The 12,339-nt window shown below is 41.0% G+C and overlaps 1 protein-coding gene across 2 annotated transcripts in view; it reads right to left on the reverse strand.

The window, feature by feature from the left end:
- NPSR1 (neuropeptide S receptor 1) overlaps window positions 1-12,339 on the reverse strand; it is a 56,875-nt gene that overhangs the window by 11,910 nt on the left and 32,626 nt on the right. Inside the window, exons 3-5 of one of the 2 annotated variants that reach the window (XM_063406657.1) lie at window positions 5,588-5,691; window positions 5,167-5,260; window positions 383-584 (exon numbers count right to left, since the gene is read on the reverse strand). In XM_063406657.1, the coding sequence (XP_063262727.1) occupies window positions 383-584; window positions 5,167-5,260; window positions 5,588-5,691 (400 nt within the window). The remainder of the gene's footprint in view (window positions 1-382; window positions 585-5,166; window positions 5,261-5,587; window positions 5,692-12,339) is intronic. The other variant, XM_063406666.1, reaches the window with a different exon arrangement.

Genomic DNA, 12,339 nt, shown 5'->3' on the forward strand with positions numbered 1-12,339 from the left:
TAAGAGCACTTCAAGCTAATTTTAAGTTTAATTAGTGTTAAGTGCAGTTTCCTGTTCCTCTATTAAAATTATATTTTGTAATAATGGGCAAATAATCATACTGGGTTTATAAAGATATCTTTCAAGCCTGAAGCTGTGGAGATAAGTGGACACACTTAGAGATTCATTCTTTATTTCAGAGAAAATGTTTCTGGCTGTTAATACCACACAGAGAGCAGCCAGGGCAAGTAAAACAATCCATGTATTATGTGATAAAAACCAAAGAATCTATGCAGCAGGTATGGAAATGAAATTGTTATGAAGGAGTAGAAATTAAAGCATTAAGCTGATTGCACACTTGACAGCTTTCACTGCACATGTGCAGACTGGGGTTCAGACTTACCTGATAATGATCAGAGGAATGAAATACACCAGGAAAGCCACAACTGTCATGTAGGGGATCCAGTAGGAGTCATCAGGCCAGAGAGCCCAGCACTGCACTTCCCCATTGGAGAGCTGCCGTTTCCCAAAAATAATCAGAGTTGGTATGGAAAACAGGAAAGAGAGGCTCCAGGCCACTCCAATAAGCACTTTCGCCTGCCTTTCTGTGTAACAGAGCCAAACAGACAGTGTCAGTGGGGCTGCTGGTGCAAGTGAACCCTTGCAGCACTATTGACAGAAAGGCAGGGAGGAGGAGGAAGTTCTGTGAAGAAAGGGAATTTTAGGCTGCAGCTGGCTGATGCTGAAAAGACTTCAAAGGAGAGAAAGGATTTCATCTCTTTCTCATGATAAATTGTCATGTTGCTATGAGCATGTATTTTGCAAGTTTTATTTAAGGAGGCTTAGGGCCTGTTGAATCTGAAACAGTATGAGAAAGGCACTGGTCAGGGTCAGCAAGTCAGAAACATGAAATGCAAATGGTACCTCTATGCCATCGAGAGAACATCACTAATGCTTGTAAAGGACCTCAGACCTGCCCTACTGCATGCCTAGTGATGTGCCTCGAAGTGAGAAAGATTGCAAAACATTTCCTATGAGGAAAAAGAAAATGCCTTAGCTCAGGATCAGAACAAGACTGCAGAACCAGCTGCCTTTGACTCCATTTGCAACTTTACTGTCCCAAAGAAACAAGGGCCTGAAGAGCCTGGGCATCTCCTGCACTTCTCTGTATAAGGGTGGGGATCAAATTAGCCATGCCAGGAGTGGGCAGATGACAGTGCTCAAGTGCCCAGCCCTGTTTTATCTGCTGAAAAATACAGGAATAGGAATAGATCCCTACTGGACTGCATGGCAAAGAACAGGAGCTAAACAACCCCAAAACCTCCATCAGGTTTGGGTGACTGCATCCTCTTGGTTTCTGGCTGCTGTCAAGAGAGGAAAGACAAGTGGGAAACGAAAGGATGTCTGGTGGCACCCACAAGATCTTGTAAATATCAATGGGTTGGAGAAAAAGTCCCAAGGCTTTAATTTTCAAAAACCTGCATCTTCTGGCTAAACTCCAGTTAGCTCTAGCTGAAAAGTGTGGAGGCAAAGGAGTGATCTGTGGAGTACCCATGATTTTCAGTGACACTTATTCCTCCTCAGCCAGATTGCAAAAGGGACAGATGGGGACTTTTTCTTTTTTTTTTTTCGTTTTTTTTTTCTTTTTTTTTTTCTTTTTTTTCTTTTTTTTTTTTTTAATCTGGGGAGCTTTAGTGTTCAAATACATTATTGTCCTAAAAAATACCCGAGATTGTGTATGAAATAGAAAATCACTTTAAATTATGCATACCAAGAAGAATGTCTTTCTTCCTTGAAGCTCAAAGAGCAATACAAAAGCATGTGGGCGAAACATTCAAAAAGTAATTTTATGCTTTATAAAACATCAGTTGCAAATACTCAGTTATCCTGCTCATTTTTAAATGCTACCCACGTTTGGGAAAGTATGGTCTTGCTAATCTAGGGCTTAAGGGAACTCTAATGACATCTGCATAAGTGAGAGGGTTAGATTAAGACTATAAATATTGTACAGGCAAAAGAGAACTGTGAAGTTTCTGAAAGCATAACAGAATAAACCTAGCAAAAGGAATATTAAGAATAAATTTTGCAAAATGTTTCCTGACAGAAAGGACATTTCAAATGTGAGCTAACCACTTAAACTACAATCATGCAAGCCTCAGTGGGGCCCACCTGTGTTTTTCTAACTGAAAAAGATCAGAACTGCAAAAGAAACTTTATTTTTTTATACTGTATATTGAACAGAACTGAGAAATTTGGGTTGGGAAAGGGCAGTATTTCTTTGTGTTTCATAATACTTTTCCTGCAATGTTAATTTATTTTTATTTTAAATGTCCCTTGTATTTGGTAGAATATGGCCTTGCTAGTCTAAAGGGCTTTACAGGGCACTGATGAACAGTGCAAAAATCTGGTAAGCAGATTTTTGTTTTATTAGAATAATGTTAATTTTCTGCCTCACCAGCAGGGCTTCTTTTATGCTGCATTTTTAATTGTTGCTCTAATATGCTCTAAAAGCCAGCAAAACACGTAACTAGAGCTGTATCAGTTTTAAATTAAATCAAACAAATAACTTCTTAAATACAATATTCTGTTGAACCCATCTGAGCATTTTCCTTTAGAGCTTTTCAGACTGTGGTGGCCAAGATCAACTCCCAGGGTTGGAGTGGGCATCTGAGCTGTGAGCTCTGGCTCTGACTCTCCTAAAAGCTGTCACAGATGTGACTGTCCCCTTTGCTGTGCTCCCACCATCCCTGCACTGTGACAATGGGTTTGAGCACATCTCTCTGCTCCCAGCAATGTGGGGCAGGGAGTCACCTCTTGGAAGGCACTTTGCTTCCTGCCATCAGGGGTGTCAATGCCATGCAATCCTTTGATAAATTGAGTGCCACCTTAAAATTAGGTTTTAAATCCAGAGAGGGCAGAGCTGTTCCAGAATCTCAGTGATAGCACGTTTTCAGCCCAAAGCCACACAAAGATCAGCTTGCACCTTTTTGAGTTTTGTCATTTACATGAGTAGTTCTTTTTTATCTGTTGTTTAGTTTGCATGTTGCTTGCATGTACCTTTCCAACATGAACTATTCACAAAATGTTTTCTGCTGTAACTTCTCAATTTCTTTTCTTTTTGATCTTTATTTTACAATTTTTTCTTAATACCCGTTTTGTTGTAGAATTAGATGTCTCATAGTAAAAGCTTTAGGATTACAAGGCATATTTCTTTCCCATACTGCACTTTCTCTGGTCATTCATGTATTTGCAAAGTACAAAACATTCAGCTGTTGAAGTTTGTTTTCTTAAAAAACATGCTAAGAACAGCTCATTTCAAATACTTTTTAACAGGACTTGGGGCTAGTAGCTAAACCACAATTAAAAAAAAGTTTGACATTTCCAAAGTGGAATGTTTTATATTTTTTTTCTAAAATGATATTTCAAGGTTACATGGAAACATAATTTTTCAAATCAGTAAGAAGAAAGAACTCTTTTGTTTCTTGATTGAAGGATTTCGGGGAGATGAGTGTTTCATTTTGCAAAGAAATTTGCCACAGGTTGACTCAGTTCATGAAGTTCCTCTGTGTCATCACCAATGACAAAGATTTGTAAATCTCTTTGTTCTCTATCTGTAGAATAGCTAAGAGGGCATTTCAAAAGCATCCCACACGGCACCTCTGCAAGGAATAGCTGGGTGCAAAAGGTGATTATTTTATGTATATTCCAGAAAGTTGCTATGATAAATATACCTCTCTAGACCCTTCTTTTGGGTTTACAGCTGCCTTCTTTTTTCCTTTGAACGTGGTATTTACTTGCGCATCAGTGTGTCGCCAGACCTTGCAAGAGGCAGACGCGCTTTGTCAGTGTTCTCTCTGCTTGTGACCTTTTTCCCTTGACCAGAGCTGCACCCAGCTGATGACTTTGCTATCCTCAACTGGGGACAATGTCCTCTCTTCTCCAGTTTAAAACAAACAAACAAAACTTTATGGTATGAGTATAGGAAATGGGATTAAAAAAAGGCCTTTATGAAGATTCAATGTGATTTTTTGTGGGTTCTTTTTCAACTTCAAAGTGCTTTTCAAAGATTACCCATCAAATTCTTTACTATACCCAGGTGGTTATTTAACAAGAGCTGCTTTTCCTCTACCATGCATGAAGAAGAAATGCCAGCAGGTCTGTCCCACAGCTCATCCTGCTCAGCCAGCAGGTTTATGAGCCCCCGCCTTGCCTGGTTTACGAGCCCTCCTGAAGGAGCTGCAAAGCAATGCCACCCCTCCCAAAGCCTCTGGGAAAACCTTAGTATCCATCTCCCTGTTCTGAAAGAGTTGATCTGCGCCTGGGGAATATAAAGCTAAATTTCACACAAGTATTTGAAGCTTTCAGACCTTCACATCTGCCAAAGCAGCACTGCTGTCTCAGCTGTGATCGATTCACAGGTTTTTAAGGCCAGGAAAGACCATTAATCTGAGCCCCTGAACAGAGCTGTCTGGCAAAAGCCATCATCACTCCAAAACAAGAGCGATATTTGCATCTGATTAAAGCACATCCTCTAGACCTCATGGTTCTCGTAATTGTTCTTCTTCCTCCCCACCTGCTAGCTCTGTTTCTTCACTCAGTGCAACATACTTAATGCCCCACTTTGGCTCTGTGGGAAAGAAATAATTTTGTTTAAACTGTACTGCTAAGAGGCCAGGACATATCTGAGTGCTGTAAAAAACCTGAAACCAAACAAACAGAGGAAATTATAAGAAACAATAGATAGCCTAATTTATATGCTATCTCTTTTGAAGATACATCAAACTATTATATGAATTCTCGGTACCACATCCTCCACCCAAGCTATTTTTTAATGTGAATAAATAGACAGTATAGATGTTGCAGCTCCTACAGTAAGTACAGGGGAACATGGGATAGCTTTTGTCCATTAAAACCTTCTGAAAATGCTGGAATAAAGTGAAAACCACTATACTTTTAAAATGTGATTTCATTCTTTGCTAACACAATACTTATAAAAACCGCTGAGGGCTAAGTGGAGTTTAATAAATCTTGAAACCACAGCTACTTTGTCATTTGGAAATTGTAACAGAGTTCAAATGTAGCTAGAGCAGGAATGAATAATTCATAGCAACAAGGTTAAGAATTTTGAAAACTAAAAAATTATCCAATAATATCTGTAGCAATAACAGGGTACTGAAATTCTCCTACCTCCCTGCAAGAACTTCATGGGGTAAACGATGGCATGGTACCTGTCGATGCTCAGTGACACGAGGACGTAAGTTGAGGCATAGAGAAGGACCACCTGGGGCAGAAAGTAACACAAGACAACAGTTGAGACACATCTGTTGTAGAAGGTGATGTCAACGAGGACTCTGAGCTAGGAATGTTGCAAACCTTATTAAATTAAAAAAAAAAAAAAAAAAAAGGAAACCCCTCTTTGTGTATTCACCCAGTTATTTTTCCTTTTTCCTGCCCACAAAATTTAAAAGTTTTAATATGCTTTATCTAACATGTTTCTCCTTTAAATGAATATTTTCAACATTTAACACCTTTGCTGCTAGAAAAAATTCTACACAGCGTTTTTGCCAGAGTTTACTGCTATGGGGGCAAAAGGACGAGGTTTTTGTACCTGGAAGTAGCGAACAACCCTGCAAACGATATCAGGGGCCATAAAATCTCCAGTGTAGCGCCAAATGATGTCAGTCATGATGTTGATGAGTCCTGTGAATGAATCTACAAAGAAATTAAGTGAAGAAACATTGAAAGAAGCAAATACATGACTTTGGGTGAACCATAGAGGCAAGTAGGACCCTTGGGATGTATCAGCTCCCCAGTCCTAGGGGCGGTCAAGCCATGACCACTCAGCTCAGTATGCTAGAAGAGCTGTGAAAGCCTCAGAAAACACTCCACAATTAGTGTCTAAGTGTGTCAGCTTGATTACAGCTGTGACAAATACTGAACCACTTAACGTCCTTTATTCTTTATCTGTTATTTCACTTTAAAATGTCTCCTGCGAAATCACCTGGAGTGGCAACCAAATGCTGCTAAAGTTGGTGTATATTTTGTCAGGAGTTAATTTGCAAACTTAATTAATTAATGACTAACTGTGCTTTGTCAGCTTAAAGTTAACCTGCTTATGCCTGTACTTTTATATTTGCCAAATTAAATACACCTCAGGCTGTCTTTTTCTTTTCTCTTCTTCACTTTCTTTTTTTTTCTCCCACAAGAAAATCTAAAGAGATATTCCAACCTTTGTTCTGTTTCTAATTGAACAAGTGAGTGCTCACAGAGATGCAGGTTTTACAAACGAATCATAAGAACTGGTACTCCTGTTTTGCATATGGGTGATAGAAAGTTTTGTCTTTAAAACCAGCTTCTCTCACTTGGACAAGATGAATGTTTTCAGTGCAGTCCACAGAAGAAAATGGGTACCAGTCCAATGTGCTGCCACTTCAAGTAACATGTCACATTGCTCTTCTTGCACAGATTGCCACAAAGGGAGAAAACAGGTTAGGAAAACATTTTGTGCAATTTTTCAGGACTAAACCAAGCAATATGAGGAAAAAGTTTCAATCTATATTTAAAGAAAAAATTAAACTGGTAAGGTAAATGTTTCATTTTGCTACCACCATTTTACACATTCTAAAACCATCTCTAAATTTTAGTGTGATAATGATACTTTAACCCCCATATTAGAAGATTTTAATTTGAAATTTACCCCTTTGGAAACAAGATATTTCAACAATTTAAAAAAAATGTTTTTAGAAATAAACAATTTAGGACAATATTTCCAAGCAAATAGGCATCTTTTTTGCAAATTAGGTTTCTTCTAAGACGTTTGAAATCACAGAAATTCCAGATATTTCTAATTGGAAATTGAGATTTCAGCTTAATGCTTCAGAAAAAGCAACCTGTTTGGTTCACTGGAAAATCTGAGTTATTTTTTCTGTATCAGTAATCCTTTATTGCCTCATTTTCTCCTTTCATTTATCTTCCTCTTCAAGGCTCAGTTCAAAATTAAATTAGTGTAACTACATTCCCTCCCTCCTTATGACTATAGTTCAATTAATACTGGTTTGCTCTTTATTCTCACAGCATTTCCCAGCCCCATTTTCTCTCTCTTCTCTCTTCCTCTGCCTCCAGAGAGAGGCTGGATCAGAGACAATCTCTAGGAGGCAGTCGGTGGTTTGAAACATTAAGTTAAATGTTGTTCATTGATTAGGGTGATGGGGTAAGAAATTATTGTTCTCTGATGAGTACAGTGGCTTTAAGACTTTACTGAAAAGACTGTAGGTATATAATAAAGGTGGTCTTTGAAAAAAACACAGTTTAAGTGTTTCAAAAAGTGAAATGCATCCTCCAGCAGCAGTTCCAACCTATCCCTTTCTCTTTTCTTACTCCTGAATTATTGATTCTTATTCTCTCTCTCTACAGTAATGAAATATATATTGGTTCAAAGTATTACACATCAATAGTGCTTCACCTCAGGGTATCCTCCGGCTTTTGATGGTCTGAGCATCTATCTGTCAAGCAGGTGCTAAATCAGGGCTCAGCTTTTGCAGAGCCTGCCCTCCCTCCTGCCAATCTCAGTGCTCTGAAGAGCAAAGAGAGGGAGAAGGGACAGCACCTCAGCTGTCTCCTCATTTCCCTCTTCTCACAGCCCTCTTCCTATCCCTTTTCAATGGATCAGGAGAGTGCTTTAGAGTGCATCCTGCAGCTGTGGCGGGAGATGGGACAGCATCTTGGTGGTTTCCTTCAGGTGAGAACTTCGGCAGTCCCAGACAACACACTTTCACCTTGCACCAACATCAGCTTTTCAGTTCGCATCAGGAGTGCGGTTTTAACCTGTGGATGGCCCCCACTTCACTCTGTGACAGAGATACACAGGGGAATGAGCCTTTGTTCAGCTGGTGCTTGGCCCAAAAGTACTCTCCAGGGCTGCCCTCCTTGCATCTCACACCATGCAGCTACCAGCCAGTGCTCAGGCTCAGGAGCCATGGCAAAGTTTATGCAGTAGAAGCAGATCTCTCTCCAGAACTATGGAATGTGGATATCAGCTCTGCCTTTTTCACATTAGGAGTCTCTACCCACTGTGTGTCATTACCTACAAATATATCTATAGCCATAAGTACTTCAGCAGCTTTAAAGACAGCTCAGGATTGTCTTTCCCTTGAGAGCTGTTAAGTGAGGTTTTTCAGGTGACTGCAGAGGCTTTTCAATGAGGCTTAAACTTCACAGCTTTTTTTGTGCTGGCAGCCTCAGCTCCTCTTCCCCAGCAGTAGGTGTTAAGAGCTCCCTGTGCTGAATTTCAGAATTGCTGTGGAGGGCTGGGCAGGAGCCTCCAAGAACTTGCCCCTGAACACAACACACTCATGAGTACCAAAGCCAATGCTCCCAGCTGCACCTGTGGGCCAAATTTAGCCAGATTTCTCAATGCCCTTTACTTAGAGAAACATTCAATGCCCTCGTGCCCTCCTCAGGTTTTGGAAATATCTCTTGTCTTTTCAATCCTAGAAGTACCAGACTAACTTTTCTCAGAGAATCCTTCAGTCCTCTGCTGCCTGCTCCGGAAGGTGTTTCTTATCCCATCTCTGCAAAAGACCAGGCTCTCTCAGTGTGGCCACACATTTCTCGAGGCTTTGTCCTGCAGACTTTACATAGGCTCACCAAGTAATAATGTGCTTTGTGACGGTGATCAGACAGCATGAAGGGAAAATGCAGCAAACCTACAAATCATGCCAAAAGATTGCTATATGCTCTCCAGAGACACAAGTACCTAGTGCAAACCTTTATTAGTAATTTAGACACTAAATGTGCCGCTCATTAATCTATTATCTTATGCTCATCTTACCTTCAACTACTAGACTTGGTATTTTTCACACCCTCACAACATTTTTTCATGCAAGCCTCTTTTTACACAAAGCCCCAACGTGCCAGCACTGTGAACCTGGTACAGAGATAATGAATTGCCAGCAGACCTTTTGCCACTTGTAGATGAATCCTCTTCACCCTTGTATCTTCTTAGATGCAATTATATTCATGACCACAGCATCTTGAAATCCTTATTTGCCATGGAATTTGAACTGCTGTAGTAGAGGTCAGTGCGTGGAAGTCAGCTGGTTTCAGCAGTGAGATCTCAGCAGATCACACATTCTCTGGTTGCTTTTGGCAAGCTTACACCTCAAGCTGTGTCTCTGGATTGCACCAGTGCCATCCTAAGTGATGAGTGTCAGGTACAGAAAACTGGCATGGCAAATACATTGCTCTGAACCTCAGTGTCCTCATTACATCGAGTATCCTCTCCACTCCCTACAGAGCTGGTGGCTCATGTGTTACTTTTACTTTCACTGGTGAATGTTCCTGGGCCCAATGGCACCAAGATAATTTCTGAAAACTGTCCTAAACAACCTCCACTCACAGCTGTGTGCAAGCTTGTCATTGCTACTGCCTTCTTCATAGTCTTCTGAATTTTTTTTTTACTAAGCAGTGGTGTGTTTACTGTGGTACTGTGTCAGCATTGCTAGGCAACAGTGGGGTTATAGGCCCATTTAATTACACAGAAAAATAGGCAGAAATTCAATTAATGAAATATATTCTCTTTTGATACAAAATAAAGATACCAGCAAGCGATAATTTGTGACTTTTAAGCCAAATGTATATTCAGAGAAGGATACAGATGAAACAGTTCCTTGTTGAAGTGAGGATATGGCACTAGTGTGATAAGAATGGAAGAAGTTTGCACTTGAGGGAGTGTGGATTTTCTATAGACAAACGTAAAAGAAAAATTCCACGAGATTTCAAGAGTAATAAAAAGTAGAGGGAGGTAGGGAATAAAGATGGCTTTGCCTGGGCAGAGGGAGAGAAGAGCAGCTTTGTGGGGTTTGTGCAACTGGACAGGTCTGCAAACCTTTATTTGCCTCCTTCCTGTCACCACCATGGCCACAGCCAGTCCTCAAAGGCAGAACTAGTGTCTGTCTTTACAAACCCGTCAGCATTTCAAAATGCAGCATTTTTAAACAGCATTTATCAAAAAGGCCAAGAAAATGCCTGAGAAGGAGAAGCACACTGTTGTCCCCAGAGGAGACTGAAACATGCTGAATATAGAGCTACAGCATCTGTTATTGGGAAATATGTCAGGTCCTGAAACAACCTGTGAAAACCCTGGGCCCTAAAGGCCAACATAACCCAGCTTTCCATCACATTCAGCAAAATGCCTTTGGATTATTTTACAGCATGGCTGAGTGCAGGCATTGCTTCTACACTTTTGTGTCGCTGTAGGACACGAAAAAGATGAGAGACTCCAAATATTTCAGAAGAGTATAGAAAAAACTATTGTCTAAATTCCTACTACTTTTTATAAGGTGTTCTGATACAGATGTAACATGATTGGTATATAGGAACGGCACCTCTCTAACCCTATTGGTTAAGCTAGAGAAACAGCTAAAATGTTTTCTTTGAGAACTAGAAAGGCAAAACACCACCCAGAGAAAGATTGTTTTGAGAAAGGAGAGTTGTTTGCCAAGATTGTTTTGAGAAGAAGCTTTCTTGAGAAATTTTCCCTTGGGAAAAAGTTAGCAGCTGCTAGCAGGCTAAAATCTCTCAGACCCAGAAATATCAGGCCCACACTTTTGGGCCCAGGAACGACTTGGTTCAGGAGGTGAAAGAAGTCCATTATAGAAAGCAAATGGAGGTAATTAGCAATCTGGCATGGGAATAGACAGGTTACAACCTCTCAGATAGCATGTTCATAGAAATTCATTGACTTGATGGTATTGTCAAAGGGATGTACCTGTGCAGACTGCAGGATATTCCTTTCATTACAGCTAAGGAGGTTCAGACAAAAATCTGCACTAGCAAATCTACAAGAAAATATCTCTATCATTTTATTATTAGTACTGACACCGCTCTTCCCTCAAGACACTCTGCCCTGAGGATGAAAGACTTTTCTGTCAGAAGTGGAAAGCAGATTGCTGGTAAGCTGTGATGGGTTAAAAAGCTCCACATGTCATCTCAGCTGGAGTGTCATTTTCCCCTGATGAGAACAGTTCTATTAAGTTGGATGTGCTGATCCATGACTTCTTGGTGAAGCTGTGCCTCTTACTAAAATACCCTCTCTCTTTTCATGCCACTTACAGAGGTATATTTTGTTCTGCTTCATAGACAGCACCAAGCTGCACAAGGCAACACAACATTTTGCATGGCAAGACAAAGCTCCTGGTCAGGGCTGAGCATTTCACATGGCTCGTTTTCTTTGGATCTTGTGATGTACGTTGCCATCACCTACCACTCCCCAAGGAGCGTATCCTCTGGAAGCACCAGAAGCAGCAGTTCACTAACACCTGCCCGCAAAAAACAAACACCTATCCTTAAAAACAGAAGTGGCATCACTGCCCTATGACAAAAATAAGGTACTGTCCATGATTTTTGAACTGATGAGGCAGCCATTGCCCTCTGACTTTGCTGCGGTGTATCATGGTTGATGTGCTGTCAGCTAATCAGTCAGTGCTGTGAATTTGCCTTTCAAGTTAGCAAAACCCATATCTGATATATCTACAGGCCTGTGGGTGCAAGCAATTTAAATTAGGTGTTCTTAGGAGTCCTGAATGTTGGCTTTAGTACAGGCACAGGGCAGAGGGAGCAGGAGAAGCTGCCCTACCTGCTGCAGACACCCCTGCAGCCTGTTTTCTCCCACTCTTCCCACAGTCTGTGCTTTACACTGAAAATTTCACAGGCGGCTTTGCATGTACTCACTGCAATAGAAGTAATTTTGTAACCACATTCTCTAAAAAATATACCAAGCCCTCTGCTCTCATTCAGGAGCTGATAGTGAAATAGGTTGTATGTCTGATCTGGGTATCTGTAGGACAAGATACTTATGACATACTTAGAAGATGCCCTTTCAAATTATGACCTTTTAACTCTTTAAATGCTGAGCCATGAGAGCCTGGTGCGTGGCCTCTCCGTGCAGTCATGGTGCAGCGTGGGGCTGTATATGGAGCAGGGTGGGTGCAGGGGCCTGGGAGTTGCCCTCATGCTTTGACAACTTATTCCTCCTCTTCACAACCACTCCAGGTGAATTTGTCTGAGTTTATGGTGGTTTGCAGCCCCTTGTTCCAGCACTGCAGAGCATCTGGGCACCATGCTGGAGACAGGGCCAGTAGGGAGGATGGTTGGCAACACCACGAGCTGCCATGAATCTGCCAGTCCTGGTTTTCACAATTTTAGCAGTGTTTAGCACTATTTTTAGATATGAAGCAGATATGATTGTGCTTATGCAGTGCAAGGATCCCAGCTCTCTGCCAGAGAATCTCTGGCAAAGGGGCAGAAAGTGTCCCTTTGGGGTGCACCAAGTTTTTGTGGGGAATCAGCAAGGACACCCAC

This window comes from Prinia subflava, chromosome 1 (genome assembly GCF_021018805.1).
Source record: "Prinia subflava isolate CZ2003 ecotype Zambia chromosome 1, Cam_Psub_1.2, whole genome shotgun sequence".
Lineage (NCBI taxonomy): Eukaryota > Metazoa > Chordata > Aves > Passeriformes > Cisticolidae > Prinia > Prinia subflava.